This window comes from Poromitra crassiceps (assembly GCF_964638095.1).
Source record: "Poromitra crassiceps genome assembly, chromosome: 11".
NCBI lineage: Eukaryota > Metazoa > Chordata > Actinopteri > Beryciformes > Melamphaidae > Poromitra > Poromitra crassiceps.
In genome coordinates, this window is record NC_139643.1 from 39,623,083 (window position 1) to 39,644,840 (window position 21,758).

The following is a 21,758-nucleotide window of genomic DNA, read 5'->3' on the forward strand; positions in this document are numbered from 1 at the left end:
CAAACCAAACCCTTCCCAAAAGAAATTCACTCTTTGAAAACAGTTAGAACCATAGAAACACAACTCAGATGATGGTTATTTTCTTTCAATCATATTATTTCTTTCGTCAAAAGTTAAGAGGACACAAAAAACGGGGAATAACGTTGACAGAGGATGTGACAGGAGTGCGTGGAGGGATTTGTTGAACTGGAAACTCGGAAAAAGCAGAGCGGATGGCACATATCAAAATGAGCATTTCTTTCTCTCTCCCCCATTCCCAATTTTCCTAAATGAAGAAAAATAAAAATAAAATAAAGAGTGAAACATTGAGGGCTTTCATCATCCATGAAAAATGGAAAAGGAGAGAAATGAGGGAAAGGTGCCTCAGGGGTCTAACAGTGTGAGAAACTTCAGTGAGATGTATCCCCCCCCTGCTATCAAAATAACTGAACGGTGCAGAAATATTATTTTTTCATTTTTCTTCTCCAAATCATCAAACAGGTGAAAGAGATTTTCTTTTTTTCCCCTCCATAATAAAATCAAGACATTTTTTTTTCTCAGAAACAGTTTTTCATAGTTTTTTTTGTTTTGTTTTTGTAGTTCATTTAAAAATCTTTCCTCACAGACGTGTCGAGCCCCTGTTCTTTCATTTCAATAGTCTTTTTTGCGAAAATATAGAGTAGAACAGTCTTCTTTCCTCGTCTGTCCACTGCAGCGGTAAACACGTATAGGATCCGACAGAGCACATCGCAGGAGATGGGGAGCCGTGTGTGTGTGAGATGTGTGTGTTTTACACGTATGTCTCTCTGTGTGTGTGTGTGTGTGTTTTACACGTATGTCTCTCTGTGTGCGTCTGTATCTCAGTATGAGGCCGTACGTTCTCTGTGTGTGTCGGTTTGTTTGCCGTGTTTTCACACTTCAGTCTGGAAGTCTCCCTCGGATGACTCGGGCGTGTTAGCGGAGCACGAGTCCCAGGTCTTGTTGTGCAGCTCCATACGATCCTTCTGCTCCCCGGGCACGATGGACAGCTCGGGGGTCATGGTCTTGAAGCTGTCCCAGGAGCGCTGGTCCTCTGGGGTTGACTTGTCCTGATGGAGAGTCAAAAAAAGAAAGAGCCATGAAAAACACATTAAAAAGGTAGAGAAACTCTGTTGAAAACAGCGGGGGAGAGGGCTACGCCTAGCCTGCTACATTCTGTTGCATTCTGCAGATCAGTCTGGCCTCCAGCCCGCCCCCAGCCATTTCCAGAAATGACAAAGTCCACAGGCCAATCAGGGACCTGCCTCGTAGTTGACAACGTAACCGGGGGACGCCTGGCAAAACAGTATGGCGGCTCCCGAAGCAACGTACGTATAAACGTTAACATTAGTAGAGTAAACACAGCCATAAGTTATTGCAGAAATAGACTCAATAACAACAAAGACTACCAGCGGAGTTTCTCAGTGGGAAAGACGTTTTCGTCGTTCTTCCGAGTGGATTTGGATTGGATTTGGTGCCGCTGATTGGCTAGTCTCTCAAGGCGGAGGCAGCACATCGACGTTATCAGGAGGGTTTTAACCAGCCTAGGCTGCACCCTGCCTGGAATCCATCGCTTTGGCCGAGGAGAATAAGGATTTGGAGATGGATACGTCGGAGACATGCGGCTGCACAGCACAAGTCGGATTTCATCTAATGTCTCCATCCTTTGCAGCTTGCAATTATCCTCATACCCACAGAGAGGCCATCATGTGTGGCTTAGCATTAAGAACTCAGTGCCACTTCTTCTCCAGCGTCAAGTCCACACCAACAACCTGCTGAATGCTAAAACATACATGTAGCACAGCATGCTAATAAGCACCCCCCTCCTATCTCTCATCAAACACACGACTCCTTATCTTTTATTGTTTACGGGGGTGATACCTGTTGCCCCTTTACCTCCCACCTCTCCCAATCAGTGAGTTTGAGATGAACTGATCTGGCATGCGGTGTCAAGCCTGGGCTCTGTGATCGCTGCATGTGGTCTGCAGGAGGGCCCACCATGCATGTAAAATACATGTTGGGGGATTAAGGAGAATGGAATTATAGCGGCAGCATTATGCATCAGATAAAGGCAATTATTCAAATTGGGCGATCGTTATCTCAGAGAGGTAATGATTTCTCACACAGACAGGACGAGCGAGCCGGGTAGACATGAGGGATAGGTAGCCGGGATGACTTGGTGGAACAGAAACACACACAGAGACAAGCGAGAAGACAGTCTACTCTGAGAGCTTTATGCCTATGCAAGGCAATGACAGGCCCAAATTGCAGCAGAGATATTTGGGCTACATTCGTATGGATCTCAATATGAATTCATTCTGAGCTGGAATTCAGATGATCTCTAGTGTCTCTTGCATCGTATTCCAAGATGACAGCTAGAGCATGAATTCAGTGACAATCCATAATGTGCTTATGGGTGTGCAGTGTGCACCTGTGCATATGGTGCGTTTGCATGCACACGTTTGCACCAGAATGGAGAACGAACATAGGATTACTATCTTCTCTTCCACCCGTCTCCCATTACATCACCTCTTTTACCTTTTCCCCCCACCTTCCCTTCATGGCACCAACTCTCAAACGTAACTCAAGTCTCCTTGAGATGTTCACACCTTCCTTTCTACCTCTCTCCCTCTGAGACAGACACACGCACGTACGCACACACACACACACACGCTCATTGGTCTGCAGCTGTTCATCGCCAGGCCGCTAGGGGGCAATATCTGCCTGATTACCATTCTGCCTGCGTCGCAGCCTGACAGTTGGCAAAATGAATACAAAAGGCATAATCTGGGAGGCAATTTGCATGCTAAACGCTGGCGAAGGAACATTTTGTAATGCAGGAGTGTGGGTAATGCTGCAGTTAAGCCCAACTTTATCCCTGCAAGACGAGGCTAACGCCATTGTGCTGCTAGTGCATGTCTATCCTTTCCCTTTCGCCATCTCTCTGTCTGCCTCCTTGCCCCCGCCCCACCCACACACACACGCGCGCGCACACACACACACCATCACCACTATCTCATCCCTCTCCGTTTTGCCTCCGCTCTCTTCCTCTCTCTCTCTCTCTCTCTCTGCCAGATCCCCCTCTACTTACACTCGACGAGTTCTTTTCACCTCCGGCAGACGAAATGCTCCATCGTTTTTCCCTCTGTGGTGATGAAATGGTTTAGGAAAAGACAAGAGGGAGGACGAGGGAGAAAGAAAGACAGAAAGAGAGAAGAGAGAGAGAGAGGGGGGAAGGGGGGAGGGGGATCACGGTCACTGACAACTGCCCCCGAAACAACAGCAGTGTTCCTGCACCTTCAGCGCCCTCACACAGTTTCTCTCATGAGGAAAATACAACACGTAGACTGCAGACACGCCTCGCACATCATACACACATGAACAGAAACATACTGGTCCCACACAGCACAGCACAGAAAAGGATCTGACAGGCAATGTCAGCATGGTGAATAGTTTTGGAACACGCTACACAACATACTACATCAAGTCATATCTTGACCTGTTAAAGGAAGCAAGGATAGAGTCATCTAAGGATCCTATACACACTACCACTAGTAGCAACTAATAGATAGAGGCTACTGTAACAACTTAAATATTGTTGAAAGGAGATATCTGATGGGACATTGTGGCGTGGACATGCTAGTATCTACATCTGCATTATTGATTCTATGTACACCACACATCATGTGGGTAAAGCTGGGCTGTAAGCGAGACACTGCTGACTGTGTGTTCTGCCTCTGGCTGGAAACACATAAACCTCTCCACCTCCTGCGGTGCCTCTCACACTTTATCTGTCTTTTATCTTCTTCCCCACCATTTTTCCTTCCTCCACCCCGTCAATTTCCTGATATATCGCTATTTCATATCTCACCCTCGCCCCCCCTTCAGTTCATTTCGCCAGTTCCCAATAATAGATTTATAGCCTGTCGTGTCCAAATAGATGCATTATGCATTCTCAAAAACACACTTTCATCTCTTAGATGACGTTTTGACAGGCTCTACCAAAGGAAACACAGGGATTATGGGACATTATTAACAAACAAATGGAACAGCTAAATGTGCTAAGAAATGTTCAGAGAGAACATCGTGCAAAACTGTAAGCATGACACCGCTAGATGTCCTCAGAGAAGAAAAGAGAGTTTGTAGGGTTCAGTAGGTAGAACACAGTTGAGAAAAGATCTAAAAGCCATCTATTGACTTGTCTTGAGGGCACCTCCACTACAAGATCAGGTGGAAGCGGCCCAGACAGATGAAGAGTGCCCCTGGTTTGGTCCATGGAGTGGAGATGATGTCTGGACTTGTGTGTGGTGTTAGTAATGTGACAGGCGAGGTGGTCTTGAGGGATGATGGGGATGGACAAGTGGTTGGGGGTCGATGGGTTAATTTTACCTTTGTTGACTTGGGTGCCCGCCATGGGTCTGCGGATTGTCTGGCTACATTCAAACTGGGACATGCAACATAGCACCCAGTCAGCCAACAAAGGACATCACAAAACAGAAAACAAAAAATAGACGTGAATAAAGAAAGTTAACCAGACATTGAGTGAGAGGCTCATATGACACAAACGCAAAAATGACTTGAACAAAATGAAAGCACAAGTGAACATCAAAAGAGCACAGGAGCAGACTGAGTGGATACCAGAACTTTGACTGCGGTTTTACAGTTGTCAGTGGGCTTTGGGTCATTGAACCAGAACTGGATTTGAAGGTGTCTTTATTCATGTTTTTCTTCATTCCATTATCCCCTCCACATAATGATAGAATCCAGAGTGCCTATTCAGCAACCAGCACATTTTATTAGTGGCCCACAAAAAAACGATGTAATTGGGCATAACAGTCTTTAGCACCATTTAGCCTTTAGTTGGTTAAGGAATTTGTGTCACAAGCAATAAGGGCCTTCAAAGAGGGAAATGTGCAGAATGTAGGGCGAATACATTCCATTAGTGCAACACATTACAAACAAGCCGAGCAATCAGGACCCACAGAGGCAGGCTTTGCTGCAGCCAGGGCTCGCGTGCGTACGCAGCGCGGGGATCAGGACCCACAGAGGCAGGCTTTGCTGCAGCCAGGGCTCGCGTGCGTACGCAGCGCGGGGATCAGGACCCACAGAGGCAGGCTTTGCTGCAGCCAGGGCTCGCGTGCGTACGCAGCGCGGGGTGCAAACCGAGGCCAAAGCCTCTGGAGGCGTGAAAAAACCGGTTCCAGCGAGCGATCCCGCCCTTTTCACCTCCTTTTAATTGGCCCAAGGACACTAAATGAGCTAAATGAGCATTGTGCCTATCGGTGCACGGAGCCCAGTGTTCGGCTGTGTTCCGCCCGGGCTAACCGTCGCCTCATTAGGAGCTCCCTGATAGAGCCCGGTGTGTGTGTGCTGCTGCTGCTGCTAACGCTACGCTGCGCTTTTTCATGGGCAATTTGTGCGGACGGGAGAGAGAAAACAGTTGATGAGTTTACACTCGGCACGGAGAGAGAGAGGGCAAGGAAATAATTAAAAACAAGCTAATGAGTGGAATTAATTATTCAATTAATGCCTCAATCGGGGGGCCGCTGAAGGCGGCGTTTCGAGGGAGGGCGGGCGGGGGGGGGGAGGAGGGAGACGACACGCGGGAGGAAATGTCAAAGCCGTGAGGACGAATAGAGGGGAGAGTGAGATATGAAGAGGGAGAAGAAGGGATGGACTTGCTTTATTGCTGCCATGTGGAATTGAAGCCCTGTAGCTTAACACCAGCAAATTGACGATACCAAGACCTCAGGGGGGGTTTGCGAGTGCGAGTGCGAGTCACATCGACCTCATTGAATCTCAACAAAAAGTGGGCCGTTGGCATTTAAAACGACACGTCTTTACATGAGAATTCTCAAAGCGTGCACATTACCGCAGCCACATCCCTTCTGTGCCCCAACAACATTGCTGGAATTTCAATAACAGTCCCCAATCTTAACTGTGAACGCATAAAGAAGGAGAGCACCGCCGGTCTCACCCCGTTTTTATGGGGCAGGCTAATATTTCCATATAGTCTAATCTTCATCGTAGAATTCACACATATGCCTACAGCCATTTAGATTGAATTGCAAATGTATATCTCTCGTCATGAGAGAAGTCGCTGGCTGCCACAGCAACGCTCTACAATGAGTAAAATCACAACAAACTGTGGTGGGTACTTATTTCCTTTGTCTTTCTCTCCGTCCCACTGCGCTCCACGCAACGCCTCGCTCTCGGGCTCTCTATCTGGAGAGGAAGCCGGGGCACGCTTCATTTAATCAAGAACACAGCAGACGGATGGAAATATATCCCATTTGAGAGCTGAGAAATGAGTCAGCTAGGCTATTATGCAGTGGACGCTATAACACACACGCGCGCGCACACGCACACGCACACACACACACACACACACACACACACACACACACGCTCCCCAGCATAGGGAAAACACAGCACTGCATCACTGGGCACTGCATGTAGATTTGAGTTTGGACCTTCTGAACCCCCGTGGAGAGGAGACACAGACTCCATAGTGTTGGAGGCTGACACAGAGGGTAGAAGCTGTTCTAAATCCAAACAGAAGCACACGTTCTGCAGCCGGTCTGCCTCGCTGGCTGACTTACTGTAACCCCATCTACTCCATTTGTATTCTAGTCTCCATTATGGCAAAAACACAATGAAAATAGACGTTTGCAGCCAAGCCACAGTGAGCACTATAGATAGAAACCAACTGGAGCTCCAACCTGCAAGCAATACTCTCTCTCCACTGCCAGTCATGTTGAGAAGAAGCCCACTTTCTGTCACCTACGATTCAGTCTGTCACTTTTTGTGAGTTTTAGTGAAATGTATGCCATAATACAAGTGTTGTGTCATTGATAGGATATCTCTCTGTTTCCAATGTAATTCAGGGTCACAAACTGATGTTTTTATATCTCCCCCCCCCCCAGATTTTTCTTCCATTTCCTCCCCAATTGTACTTGGCCAATTCCCCCTGCTGTCCCAGTCGTTGCTCCGCCCCCTCCGCTGATCTGGGGAGAGTTGTAGTCGAGCACATGCTTCCGCCGATACATGCAAAGTCACAAAACCTGCGAGCCTCGTGTTGGTAGGCAGACAATCTACCAATGCACTTCCCATGATGCCCCAGGCTCACAAACTACTGTAGCGATGTCAACAAGACAAAACAATAGCTAACAAGCTCAGAGCACCCAGTCACTAACTACTGTGAGCATCTGCGATGTCTCCTTTCCGCAGGCAATTTAGAAAATGCAAACGAGTTGCTGCTGTGCACCTTTCTGCACTACAAATACATCAGACTTGTGATTGACAGAGGACAAAAAAGCAGGAAACGATACGGCGCGGCAGCACGGGACATTTTCTTACTATAATGAAGGTCATGGTTTCTCAAAAACAACAACAAAATATGTGACAGGAGTACAAGACAAAGCTGTGGGATTTAATCTCCGACGACACGAATAGTTTCCGACAGCTTCGAGCAGGAAGAAAAGACGGACAAGGACAATTTTAACATTGACATTAATGGGGTGTCTTGTAATATATAGTGTCTCTGCCGTCTCCCGTCTTTCCGGCCACGTCCTTGCCCTCCATTTCTATGTATTAACGCTAACACTGAGTCATCACTTGGAGGTTAACAACTTCCAGCTATCAGCGTGGTCGAGAGAGTAAAGGGATTACCTACCGCCAGTTGCTAACGTACTAAACGACAAGAGTTAAACGACAGAGTGGATGGATGATAGGGAGAGAAAATGGAAGAGGGGATGGGGGAGGAGGAGAAAGAAAGATAAGGAGAGTGAAGCACGTGGATTCTATCTGTGATACATGTAATGCCAAAGACCACTTTAAGCCCACTGCACTTAGACATGGGATAAGATCTTAAAGTAGAAAAAAAAGTGTGTGTGTGCCTGTGGTACATTTTCTGGTACCCACTCATCTCTCCAATGGCCGACACAGAGATCCTACCTTTCCACAGAAGTGAACTGGATCAGTTATCTCCTGACCCCATAAGCCTTTGTGATAGGTCTGAGAGCCTCTCATCAGCACGCATGCAACGTGTATCATGGTTGGCCCTTTTTAGTGCCAAGGGTTTTCAATGAGCTGTTTTATGGTTAGAGAGTATCATGTTTTATGAGGTGATTATAAACCTGTTTGGACGGGTCATTGTTTTTATGAATTGATTTATCACTCTGTTACAGCGTTAAGGTCATAACGTTTCACTCAGGCACTGAAACGGACACAACCGTCACATTCAGAGCGGCAACGGGTGCTCAAGTAATCACGACACAGAACGCCAAAACACAACAAACTAAAAAAAAAAAAAGGTTCCCGTTTGCATCTTAGCATGGGAGATACACCCCACTCTCAATCAACCCAACTCACTAATCCATTGAAGACTTTATGAATTTCAAAGTGGATTTGTGTTTGGTTGTTGACTGAGGAACGGGCGTTAGCATTCCTTAAATGAATACACCACCACACCACTAGGGGGCCATCTAGTCTTTAAACTTCAAGTACAGTCACATCACTATGAGTGGACAGGCTGGACATTTTCAGAATCTAGGGTGGCAGGCAGGGGAGTGACCCGCCCTACTCTGCCTCTGATTGGGTTGGGTCTAGGCACGAGGAGGTTGAATTTAGGCAGGAGGTGTGATGATTGGTTAAGGTTAGGGTAAGATATCACGGCAAGCCAATCAGAGGCAGAGGAGGGCGGGTCATCCCCCTGCCACCCTAGATTTCAAACATTTGCGGACACACCACTGGTGGTGATTGATCACCAGCTACATAGATTATATATAGTTTTTCACACTGTCTGTGCTGTGAGAATTATGTGTGAGATTTACAATTCCTACACCGCTCAACACATTAATACTGTATAGCCTGTTTAGAGATAGGTTTCAAAATAATAATAAAAAGTCTGGTGAAAAATGTATTGTAATGTAATGTAACATTCATTCGCAAAATATACTTTGAATTCTGTATGATAAAGTGCAAAATGTATTTTCCAGCTTCCAAAATAGATTTGGAATGAATGTCTGAACACATTATTTCCCCTTTTTGTATAGGCTACTTTAGAACAATCTCTTTCGGCTCATTCTGATCCATACAGGTATGTGAGAAGTATGTTTTTGCAGTGTGGGAAGGTAGATCACAGACACGTACAGTGGCAAACTATGAGATAATCATGCAGTGCATCAACCTGTACTTTAGAGGAGGTTAAAGGGACTCTACTGCACTTGGTTTATGTGGGATTTATCATGGCTTACGTTGGCTTTCTATGAAAACGTGAGACATTGTGCGTGCTAGTGACGGCTCACTGCTTTGTCTCGGCGGCGGGGGAGGGGGCACCTGCGGGGGGGAGGGGGGGGGGGGGGGGCGAACATCGGCCTCCATGGTTAGACGGGGTTACAGGGTGTTAGGGGTCAAAGTTTAAACACTTGTTTAGGCACGTGGAGAGGAGAGAGAGCCCTGCAAAAGTCCAGCAGTTATTTGGTTTCATGAGGTAGCTGGTTGAGGTAGATGAGGAGTCATGAGGTAGCTGGTTGAGGTAGATGAGGAGTCATGAGGTAGCTGGTTGAGGTAGATGAGGAGTCATGAGGTAGGTAAGGGGACGTGAGCGTGTTCTGTCCACTGCTCTTGCCTGGAAGTCTTCAATAGAGGGCCAAAGTCACAGCCTCTTCCGGGTTCGGCATACGACCTCATCTCGTTTTTTGTTGTTGTTGGTCCGAGTGAAATGTTCTATGGCAGCCATTCCCAACCTGTGGGCCGGAAAGGTATTGCAAGGAGGCTGCTAAATCATTTGCAAAACATTATTATCTCCGTGGGGGGAGTAATTATTATGATGTACGAAAATGCATTTCTCCATCGTTGAGAGCGTTATTTAATTTGTAAAATCAATTATTTAGCCTATTGCAGACAGCCCATCACGTATAGTTTCTGATTTCTGTGGGGTGCTGATGGACAGCTCCTTTTAGCGTTCAAATGAAAAAGTATGCATTATTTGGCCTCCGTACTGTTTACAGTCGGATGTGGGCGCAAACATTTCGGACATTTTCAAGTGGGCCGTGAGTTGGAAAAGGTTGGGAACCGCTGTTTTATGTTTTATTCTAAATATAGCTGAATTGCTCGATTTGAAAAAGTAAAACTATTTTATAAGCATTTTACCAAACATCTATGGAAAGATGAATGGAGAATAAAAGCTCTAGGTTGTAAGCTGAACCCGGAAGAGGGCGGGACTTTGACACTCTATTGGTCGACAGCCTTTATCATAAATGGGTTAAACAGTCTGTAGTGTTTTAAGTGACTAAGCCAATTGGCTGTATGAAATTAAAGGTGATTAGCAACCCTGCACAGTGCTTTGGGTGTCCATCCGTGAGAAGGTATCTCAGTGAAATGCAATTATGTTTGCTATTAAATCACTGTATTCATGTGGTATTTTGTGTAGGGTGAGAATCCAGTCGCTCCAGTCTGTCATTATGGCAAAGGAAGGAGGTTATTAACGTTATTATAGGGCGTTTATACCACTACTCAGGCAGTAACTGTTATCTCAGCTCGCCTGCCTCATAAGCAGTCGGTGCCACACACTGATCTCATATCAAACCGATAAACACACAAACAAAGAAACAAGAGGACAGACATTAAGCCACACACACACACACACACGCGCGCACACACACACACACACACGCACACACACGCGCACACACGCGCACACACACACACACACACACACACACACAGACACACACACACACACACACACACACACACACACGCCCACCGACGAGCACGCGTGCAGGCACTCAAGTATCATCTCCATAATTGCTGTATAGTCAGCATCTCCGTGTCTGGCGTGACTCTCGCAGTGAGACGTTGACAGCAGCCGAGCTGAACTCAAGCTGGGTGCTGTCAAAGGCCTGACACTAATAGCATTATCAGTGTAATTATTCACTTTTAAGTGCATGGCCTTCCTACTTTTAACATAATGGATTCAGATGAATTAGCCATAGGGTACCTATGCATCTACGCTGGCCTTTCCCATCAGAAGGTAGGTGACGTCATTAACCTGGAGGACATGTAGTATGCCATGCCAGGGAAACTCAATTAGATCAAATAAAGCTCATCTAGTATCTGTGCCTTGCCTTTCACTCCTGTTACGTTTGAGTGTAATTGCACCTGATCTCTCCGTGAGGCGCATTAGCATGCCGCGGCGCAGCGTAACTGTTGGGCGCCACAGCTCTTAATATGCCTCGCAAGCAGGCTGCCATTTTCTCTTCTAACATCAAATATTGGTTTGGCAGTAATGAAGGGGGAGGCGGCCAGCCCTCACACAACATCTTCATCAAGACACGGAGCAAATGAAGAGCGAAGGGAAAAGGCCGCTGTGTGTGTGTGTATGTGTGTGTGTGTGTGTGTGTGTGTGTGGGACGGCGGGTGCAATTGGGGACGAAAGCCGTGCTGTTGTGGTTTAATTTGGTTTGGGTCTGGTCAAGGAATCAGCACCATGGACAGTGACACCACCAAGACCCCGGTTGGTAAAGCTGATTTGAGGGTCGGTGGTTGAGGTTAGGGTTAGGCAGGTTATGGCTATAGGGTTAGGGTAACGACTGGAACACACCAGACACATGTCCAATGTCACGTAAGCCTCGCCTCGCGGAGCAGTTTCATGTCGGCGTCGTCGTTAACAGGGGAGAGCGATCCCGCGGGCCACGACGCCTCACCTCGCGATGTGTCTTACAGTACGTCCTGCAGCCAGAGTTTTGGCGTCGGGGTCTGTTTTTGACGCGTGCCATCATGGAGCTCCTGCTCGACGCATCTGCCTCCTAGAAGCTTCTGGTGTGTCCCAGGCATACATGTAACTCTCCAGGGAATGCATGTAAGTCTATGTAAACCTAAGTAAGACTGTGTGTGCGCACGTGCGTGTGTGAGAGAGAGGGTGCATGTGCGTGCATGTGTGTGTATGTGTGCGCGTGAGGCTGCATGGCATGGGGGAATATGAGAGATGTCAGCCTGGCCTCTGGTCCTCCGCTGACAGTGTGGATTAGATGGGAAGCAGCATGCGGCCGATGCCAGGGGAAAGTACACCTATCGAGGCTGACTAGCTCATCATGACTCCACGCACTCCAGCTCCGCAGATGAGGCGAGCGTGCACGTGTGTGTGTGTGTGCGTGTGTCAGAGGGCGTGCACGTGTGTTTAAATCTTAATGAGAGCGCCCTCTGAAGGTCAGCTCGGAGCGGGCGGGGACTCTTTCCTCTGCTGCTGCCAATGGTAGCTGACTACATTATTGATACATTAATGATTCAAACACAGTCGCAGGTGCCCACCCAAACAGCATCCCAACACACACACACACACACACACACACACACACACACACACACACAGAAATACACACGTATACACGCACACTGTCAGATGCACAGACAAAGAAGTCAATGAAACAGATGCATAAAGCAGTGCTGCACACTTGTACTTAACGCAGAGGCACACACATGTTGATTAAGGCTACGTGTCCACTTAGCTTCTTTTTCTCAGGCGGTTTTTCCCGTCAGAGCGGAGCGCTTTCAAATGCTGAGAAATGATCAACTTTTCAGAAAAGTGCCGGGTGACGTGAATCGTTTTTTCCAGCCGGGCGATGGAGAAATAGGATGTAGGCTAATCATTGAATTTACGTCACTGTAACAGCGATCATAAAGGCAGTATGGATTATACCGGACATGTATTGTAAATATCTGCCATCTGGTAGGCCTCGCTTGTTCTACAACACTACATTGTTACAGTAGTACTGCTAGAAGTGCTAACGTTACGTTACGTTAACCAGGTGGTTAGTGCGTCTTGTAGGCTAGCAGGAGGCGCTATCATCCGCTTCTGCTCACAAAAAGCGCTCCAGGCAGCGCCTTTTTAACTCCGAAAACGCTGCCAAACGCCATGTGGACACGCAGCCTGAGTCAGCGCTGCATTATGCTGAGGTGATTTGGTAAGGGTGAGAAATAAGACAACATGCTTAAATGGTAGGATGTGGATTTGATTAACTGACAGTGATTGATTGGTAACAGCTAGTGACCAATTAGTTTGGACAGGTAGCTAATAAGGCACCGAGTAGTTAAGGGAATGTACATTCAGGCCTATTACATCAAGCATAAAAAGGGATTGAAGAAAGCTGGTGCTTCTAGAGTTGTATTTATGAGGTAGTTATTGTATGTAGTTATCTTGAAAATAATAAGTACAGTGAATTGAGCAAATGGCAATGCAAATACATGATCACATTTCATTCAAGTTCTTTTGTTAGGTCAAACAATGTTTTCGCATTTCGTGGGCAGTAATTTATGAGGAAAAAAGGAGTCCATAATGAATACAAACACTTTCCAGAAATACCTCATGTTTGTAAATGAGTGGAGGCTTGGCTCAGAATTTTCATGAAGGTGATTGTCATCGTCTGAAGGCTGCATTCCAATGTGGCGTTTATTTAGCCAGTGATGATTCTACAAACTGACCACACCACTGGCTTTTGCCCTGTTTTAGTGCCGAGGGTTGTGTTGGGGCACAGATATATATGATTTTTTGGGGTGTGGTAATGTGAGGGAGGGGTGGGTGTGAGGGTTCATAGGTACGGAGGGGGGGGGGGTTCCCATCACGCTGTTGGGGCGAGGGGTCTTACCTTGAATGTGGACATGGCTGGATCCCTGCTATACCTGTCTATGGTGTGGAACTTGGACGAGTGGTTGAGCTCATGGTACAGCTCAGAATGTCTTTTGCGAGTGTGCATCACTTTCTGGAAGGGAAAGAAAGGAAGGGACAGCAAAAAAATGAAACAAATAGAAACAAAAAAAGGGGAGGAAGAAAGTCAAAGACTCCTCCCCCCCTTTTTTGTTTCTAAAGGAGGGGGGCGAATAGGGGCAGGCAGGGGGGGGAAGGAATGGGGGGGGGGGGGGGGGGGGGCGGGTTCGAGGGACTGCAGCGATGCCAGCCATGAAAAGATGTTAGAGAGAGAGAGAGAGAGAGGGTGACAGATCGGTCGATAGCTGGCTCACACTCATACATCATCTACTGTAGTCTACTCCCTCAGTCTTGGAGAACTTGGAACCGGGGAGTGGAGCCGTGCGGAGGAGTCCTTTTAGTGAACATTTGGTGAAAATTACTGACGGGAAGCGTTACTGTTTTACAGCTTGCACGGCTGCTAGTCGGCGCCGCTGTTAACAGCGGACCTTGTCAAACTCGCTAAGTGTCTCGACAAATGGACTGGAATTGAACACTCGCCCGAGCCCGGGCGGAAACGTATCCCCGGCCTCCGCGCGCGCGTCCTGAACAATCCTGATCTTTTTGCAGAGAAAAGTCTCTGACAGGAAAGTGCACTTTGTCACTGCCAGCGCCGATGCCTCTCTGCGCTAATGGGTAGCGCCGGAGCCGCTCGGCAGTAGCTAATCGTCAGAGCGGCTTTGCGAGGTTGAAAGCGACACGGGGGGGCCAGATGCCAGCACTCACACCCGCGCACTCGCTGGCCAGGCCTGGCACTCAGCACTGCCTCCAATGACTTCAGAGTGGGCAGCACTCTCCTCTGTTTGGTCGCCTCCTTCTTTCTTGCCGCTCGCATGCTGCCCTTTTTTGTTATCTTTATCTTTTTCTTTCATTCTCAGCATTTCCTTATCCGAGTCACACAGCCTTCCTTTTGCAGGGCGGCGATATTTTGTAGTGTCCAGTGGATAATCTCTGACCTCCAGTCAGCGTTTAAACACTTTTTATATCCTATACTGTATGTGTATTATTATTATTATTATTATTCCCTTAGAAGACCATATCCTCATAACTTACCGGTACATCAATTTGTGTACTAGAAATGTACATAATTAAAATGTGTGCCAGCCTTAAAAGGGATGGGAACTCTATTCCACAAATAAACAGTAAATTGAGTTTAGTTGGGTACCTTCCACTACATCCTGGTAATATTTATACATCTTCAATATTTTATATATATTTTTTTCAGCCTCTTTTCCAAAGAGTCTATGCTCACTTGGTGGTAAAAAAAAAAAAAAAAAAGTAAAAGTCTTGGCAAAAAAAAAAGTGGCCATTTTGAGCAAATCCAATGTCCCAGTGAGTGAGTCGAGGTTTGCCACATCAGTGAAAGGATTAGCTTGGATGCTCAGCCGTAGTCAATGTTAGTAGCTCCAAACCACACACACCTTCTCCTTCCATATGAATGATGCCTCCGCGGTGCACGGTGAATGTCCAGTCTTTACAACATGAAACCCAATAGAAAAAGAAGCAACGCAAAGGGTTTGGATTTGTGTTATACATGGTTTAAAAAACCCGAATCTTTGCTGGAGACTGGAGATTCACAGGATACCCGGGTCATTCTATGGAGAGCCACCCTAACACAAACACACTCGCACACTGCCAGTGCCAACACGTCGTTCCAGCAAACATACAACCAACCAACTAAAGCCACTCGCTTGTCAACCTATAGTTGAGGTACTATCAATGATAGTCTATCATTCATTCATAAACAAAAAGCACTCTACATGGCTGTTTCTTCAACCAGGACCTTTTTGCATGTCCAGTATGGTTGGGTTGATACAGTTGAATTTATGAAAAACAAAATGGTGACATGAGACTCTACATGTCAGTGGGATGTTTCTTTGATAGTGATGTAATTGACTGACTCATAAAACAAACGCTAAGATAACACTAGACACAGGTTAGTGATCAAAAGATGTGGCGCAGACAGCAGGGGGGGTCATGGTAAAAAAGGGAAAGTTTTCAGATCTTTGTTGAAGAAACAGCATACTACGTGTGGTAGGTCATTATTCTAGGTGCAGGGTGGGGGGGGGACACAGGCGCGTGTGGGGGAGGGAGGAGGGGTTTAGCAATGCTATCAGCTCCTCTATGCGTTACTCAAGTCCTGGCGGAAGCACAAGTACTGTAAGCAGAGGCAGGCTGATGGGAGGGGTAAGGGGCGGAGCTTACCTCAAAGTCCAGCTCAGAGTACCGTACTCTTTTCCTCTGGAAGAGGAGGGGGGCAGGGGGAGAGAAGACAGCATCAATGACCACCCCTCCACTGTCACACGCTTCACCTCTCTCTCTCTCTCTCTCTCTCTCTCTCCTCCTTCTAAACAGGTGTGAACCCCCTCCCCCCCCACACTCTCGCTAGCTTACTTGTTTTTCCAGGAAGACAAACCGTTACTCCATAGATATTATATGACTATAGATGGGTCACCGCAGGCTCCGCCAATTCTAACAAATGGTAGCAGCAAGTCTCCTAAAAAACCCATGTGACAAAATGACAGGAAGTGAGTTGAAGTCGGGCCGTCTTGCTTGAATCCCATCGTCTTTGGTTACTTTCCTTCCCTCTGCCATTCGGCTGCTGAATGCAGCGTAGCCATTTAAATGACGGGTCCTACTATTTTTTTTTCTTTCTTACTCTTATCTTTTTATTTTTGCACTTTGCATTTTTGATGTATTTCTTATAAGCTAGATCTGAACGACTTGAATCCGTGCTACTATTCTTGTCCTTGTGTGTGTGTCTGTGGGCACGGTACCACATGAGAAGCAGAAGTGCACTTTCCTCCTAAGCCATAGAGACACTGCATGAAATAGGCCACGCCCATCACGGGGGAAAAGCTCCGTTCATTTCCACACACCAGCATCATTTTCCTTGAATTAAACATAGCTAAAAGCTGTTGTGTGGTGGGGCTGCGCAGACAACACATGTAAAAAATCGCCAGTTAAAGTTTTTTTGTACTCCTGAGCAAAACAAGGAAGCCATTGAGAATTGGCGAGAAGAAAAATGTGGATCTAGCTGTCAAGAAGTAAGTTGGAGTGTTCATCTTCCGTATATACGATCTTGTTGTGCAACACGCAACCATGCACGTGACATAGGAGAACGCCAGGATTGGAGGGGGGGGATTCTGTTTTCCCCCGTCTTGGGCGTGGTTTCTGAATGATGACGCGTTACGCAGTGTCTCTATGTACCGAGTTTCCATTGACTTGTGCTGTATGACTGTAATGTGTATACTTATATGTGGTGGTGGAATGTAGGAACTGAATTGCCCCTCGGGGATAAATAATAATAAAGTTGTCTGTATCTGTATCTTTCAGTCCGTTATGTCTTTTCACTTGCAACTGAGTCTCTCATGTAGTTGAGGTCCTTTTTCTATACCCTTGGTAGTGCTCAATAAAGGGCTTTTTAAAATCAAATCTCGTTCTCTCTCTCTCTCCCTCTCAGTGCCATTGTTCAGTATACAGGGGGGGGGGGGTGGCTAATATGCGCTGGCTACCCAACATGATACAGATATTCTTGCAAATGTCAAGGCAAAAGGCAAATTGTTCTGTCTATTTCAACGTAATGAGATTAGTGAAGTGGAATAGCCAAGAATTAGAATGAAATAATTTCTCGCCTCACATCCTCTCTCAAATACAATCACTACAAGCCCGTCTAGAATCATCTTTTTTTGGATCATTTTGTTGGAGACCGTTAAAAAAGGAAGAAGCAGCAGCAGCAAACAGTTGAGAAATGTCTCTCTAATCTGGTTTGTCCTCCGCCGCTGTCTTTTAAGTGGCTGCGTAGCGCTTAGCGAGCGGCATACGAACAACCAATTTAACAGCTGCAGACATTTCAACTCATCCTGCCCTGACACTGCATTGCGTTACACATTGCCATCTCTCACCTCCTATCTGCCTCTCTCTCTGTCTCTGTGTCTGCCAGACTCACATTAGGCAGTGAGAGGCGCTGCTCAGTACAGTTAGCACAAAGCAAGGTTCATCCTTTAAACGGGCCTATTTGTCGCTGATTTGGTGCTGTGGCAGCCAAGGTTTTAAAAGGTACAGGAATGCAGACAGATAAGAGGAGTGACGGTAAGCACGTTGACACAAAGACGACGTCTTCACTTCATCTCACACCTCCATAACTGCACATACATACAGCACCACGCATTTCCTATGAGGGGTGGGAAAATAGATGTTATCATCTATAATAATCGATAATAACCACTCAAGATAATTGTATCGTGGTGAATTTAATAATCGTATAATCATGAATATCGTCACCTGAGAATGAATATCGTCTCGAGTCAGGAGTCACTTGAAAAAGTGGTATAACTTTTCTTTTTTTTTGGCACGTTTTTTGTGGGAGGTTCCTATCTGGAGGAAACCCCAGGGGAGCACGGGGAGAACATGCAAACTCCACACAGAAAAAGGCCCTTTATGACAACCCCAACTGGACCATAGGCATTGAAGACATGGGAATGGGGATACACCCTCGGGCGCCCACAGCATCCCAGATGGGAATCGAAACCAGGACCTTCTTGCTGTGAGGCGACAGCGCTGCCACTGCTCCACCGTGCCCCTCACCCAAAAGCGTTCTAACTTAGCTCACTATCAAGTCACAATGCTATCGGATTGAGTTTTATTTTGAATGGCCATTTGCCACAACGGTCGGGGAGCGCGCGTCTTTCTAGTCAATTGTCGTCAACATGGCTGAAGCTGGCTCGGCTTACCCGCTGTATCCTCCAGCTAAAAAAGTAAAATCTGATGTGTGCAACTATTCAAAAATAAGGAACGACAGAGGAAAGACGAGGTTACCACCTGCAGAACCTGGAGAAAGGTGTCTGCCCTGGGGCAAACACCTCCAGTATGTTTTAGTGCCATATTAATGGTTTTAAGCATAATTTAGGATGATTATTGTGATACAGGAATATCGTTAATCGTGATGATTTTGGACAGGATAATCCGTGACATGAAATTTGCATATCGTCCCACCTCTAATTCCTATCCACCTGCAGCAGATGAGTGCATCCTTAACTTAGACAGAGACAGTCCTTCATTGAGTTTGCTCAGTATAATGGTAGACATACAATATGCGTATTGCATACGAGGACACACATAAGGCAGTCATTAACCCACTCATGTACATAATTAATTTGGGAAATCCTCTCTCAAATATTAGCCAGCCACAATCGCACACCGCTTATGCACGTGCTCGCATATTATTCACCATACAAAATGATACGACAACCTGAGCTTTATCGCCGACAGTCTGTCGTAAATACATTTTCATCTAAATGCAGTGCCGCCATTTACATTTTAATATCCCCTCCACCGCACGTCTCTGCCTTCTCCTCTCGCTCTCTCACGAGAGGGGAATATCCCCCCGTGAGGCGTTTTCACAGTTTGACTGAATCACTAAGAGTTAACATTTGCAAGCCGAAAATCAACAGTGAAACGCACACTCCTCCAGTACATCTCTGTGACTCTGTGATCCCCCCATTATGCGACTGTCGCCATGTTTGAATTCGGGACTAAAACGCTGCTCTGCGCTGATTTAATCATGAGGGGGCACCCTCGGATATCCATCTCCAAATCAAGCGTATTCAAATCGGGTGAAGCGACGGCGGCGACCGGTGAATGACATCCCACATGGTTTCTCAGCGGACATTTTTTGATATTCATGAGTGCACTCGCAGATCTTATGACAGAGATTTTCTTTTAGGACATTTAATGGCTCGTCCTTAACGTCCTCGGCCCCTAAATGAAGCATCTGCACTTTTCGGTGAAAGTGTCGTCTCCATCTCCTTAATCAACCTTGTGAGTCAGCAAGATGCCGTTGGGGAAAGATCCAAAGTGTGAGTGTGTTTGTGTGTGTGTGTGTGTGTGTATGGGTGTGTGTGTGTGTGTGTGTGTGTGTGTGTGTATGGGTGTGTGTGTGTGTGTGTGTGTGTGTGTGGGTGTGTGTGTAATTAAGGTGGGCTGAAAGACATCCACCAGGGGTATTTCCTCTGATCCGGCCTGTCTCAGTCCATCTGTTCTGCCACCTTGTAGGGCTAAGGGGAGATTACACGCACACACAAACATGCACACCCACAGAGCAAACTGATAAGAAGGCGCTTGTCAACGTGAGAATAACTATCATTTACAGACATTGTCTCAGTCAACAACGGGCTACGACGTACCGCTCAGCCCAAAATAATAGTTGTTCCAATAGCAGACTGTGATAGCGCGGCAAACAACTGTGTGCTAGCCACAGTGTTTTAGAGCGCATGCTACTGTACGCAATACAACATGAGAGGTGACTTTGGGATATGTCTGTGTGTGTGTGTGTGGGTGTATGGTTGAAGGCCAGCACTCATCTAAATTAACTGAGTGGATACAACAGCTATACAGTAACTAACAACAGTAACTAACAGAGACTCTCTCCTCCCACAACCTTTCAGGGCCTCAACAATCCCTGTCTCTCAGTCTCTGACTCCCCTACTGTAACTTCACCCTGCCCCAACATCAGCGCTTATTGCCATTTCAAAACAGGAGCACAGATGGATGGTGGACTTAGTGAAGAAGCAGCACCACCACCACCACCACCACCGGGAACCCTCCCTCCATCCGTCGACCTCTCCATACCCACCTCCAGGGATCCTGCTGAGAGGGTGCTGTTGGCGTTGGTGCTGCCCAGGTTGCGCGGCAGGGTCCTGGTCCTCTCCGCCGTGCTGCCCCCCGTCAGGATCTGCCTGACCGACGGCCTCTGGCCCGGCTTGATCTGGAGCGAGTGCCCGTGCGAGTGCATGTGGCCTCCGTGCGAGTGCACCAGCCCGCCCTGCGCCATCATGTGGCCGTGCCCGTGCGGCATGGTTTTGACCGTCCCGTAGGAGCGGTTGAGGTTCATGGCGATGCTCATGTCGCCCACGCCGGGCGGCACAAAGTCGGCCGGGTAGGCCTCGCTCTCGGCCGGGTGCAGGGTGAGGGGAGAGGGGGGCGGGGGGAAGGGCGGGTCGTCCACCGCGATGTTGAGGGGCTTGTCCTCGCCCCCCAGGCCCAGGCCCCCTCCTTGGGACGAGGGCACCGGGGGCTTGAGACTGACCGTCCTACGAGGTAAAACCATGTAGTCCCCCTCGCCTCCTCCCCCGCTCCCCGCGCTCCCGTCCTGGGAGGTGTTGGAGGAGGTGGGCGGCCGCGCCCAGCCCAGGCCACTCTCGGTGCACAGGTAGACGGGCCCTCCGCCGCGCTGCTGCCCCTGCTGTCTCTGCTGGTCCACGTTCACCTCCTTCTTCAGGGGCGTCTCGCTCAGCTCGTTCAGACCTCCCAAGGGTGGAACCTTGTGCAAAAAAAAACACACAAGATCATGAGCATGTAGAGCAGAGGTGTCAAACTCATTTTAGTTCACGGGCCACATGCGACCCATTTTGGTCTCAAGTGGGCCAGACAAAGAAAATGATTGCATAATAATCTAGAAATAACAACACCTCCAAATTCTGCAGTTTATTTGAGTGTAAAGAAGTAACTAGTAGCTACTCTTACGCTTTCACAGCTGCATCACTGACCTTTCGACTACGACTAAAAACAGATTGTTGTTTCCTCAAACCCATCGATTCATTTATCTTCTCTGTTCTCAGTTGTCCTTGCAGGTTGTTGTATTTTTCGCCACGAGTCTGACGGTGGCAGCGAATATATTCACATGACATGTGCTGTGAACACACCACCAGGCACAATGGCTTCCCATTTATCTCGGTGAAGAAATACTGTATGAACTGGTCCATTTGTCTTGGACGACCCGGCTCTCTGCGTCCACTTCTCTTCTTTGTGACAAAGACATGTTTAATCTTCCACCGACGGCTCCTGCATGAACATGACGCTTGGTAGTATTGTGTCACATAGCCTACTACTACACCAGGGGTGGCCAATCTATGGCCCGCGGGCCAACTGCAGTGCGTTGCCCGTTTTCAAGTGGCCCGCCATGAAAAAATACAATAAAATTGTGTCGCAGTGCATTTTATTGAAACATCTGAAT

At 47.3% G+C, this 21,758-nt stretch overlaps 1 protein-coding gene across 1 annotated transcript in view; it reads right to left on the minus strand.

Moving 5' to 3' along the window:
- Nucleotides 1-720: 720 nt before the first annotated feature.
- Nucleotides 721-21,758, minus strand: part of adgrb2 (adhesion G protein-coupled receptor B2) — a 332,454-nt gene continuing 311,416 nt past the window's right edge. The window contains exons 31-35 of the mRNA XM_083646528.1: nt 20,379-21,065; nt 15,950-15,985; nt 13,647-13,760; nt 3,089-3,142; nt 721-1,067 (exon numbers count right to left, since the gene is read on the minus strand). Of these exons, the coding sequence (XP_083502654.1) occupies nt 891-1,067; nt 3,089-3,142; nt 13,647-13,760; nt 15,950-15,985; nt 20,379-21,065 (1,068 nt within the window). The 3' untranslated portion in view covers nt 721-890. The remainder of the gene's footprint in view (nt 1,068-3,088; nt 3,143-13,646; nt 13,761-15,949; nt 15,986-20,378; nt 21,066-21,758) is intronic.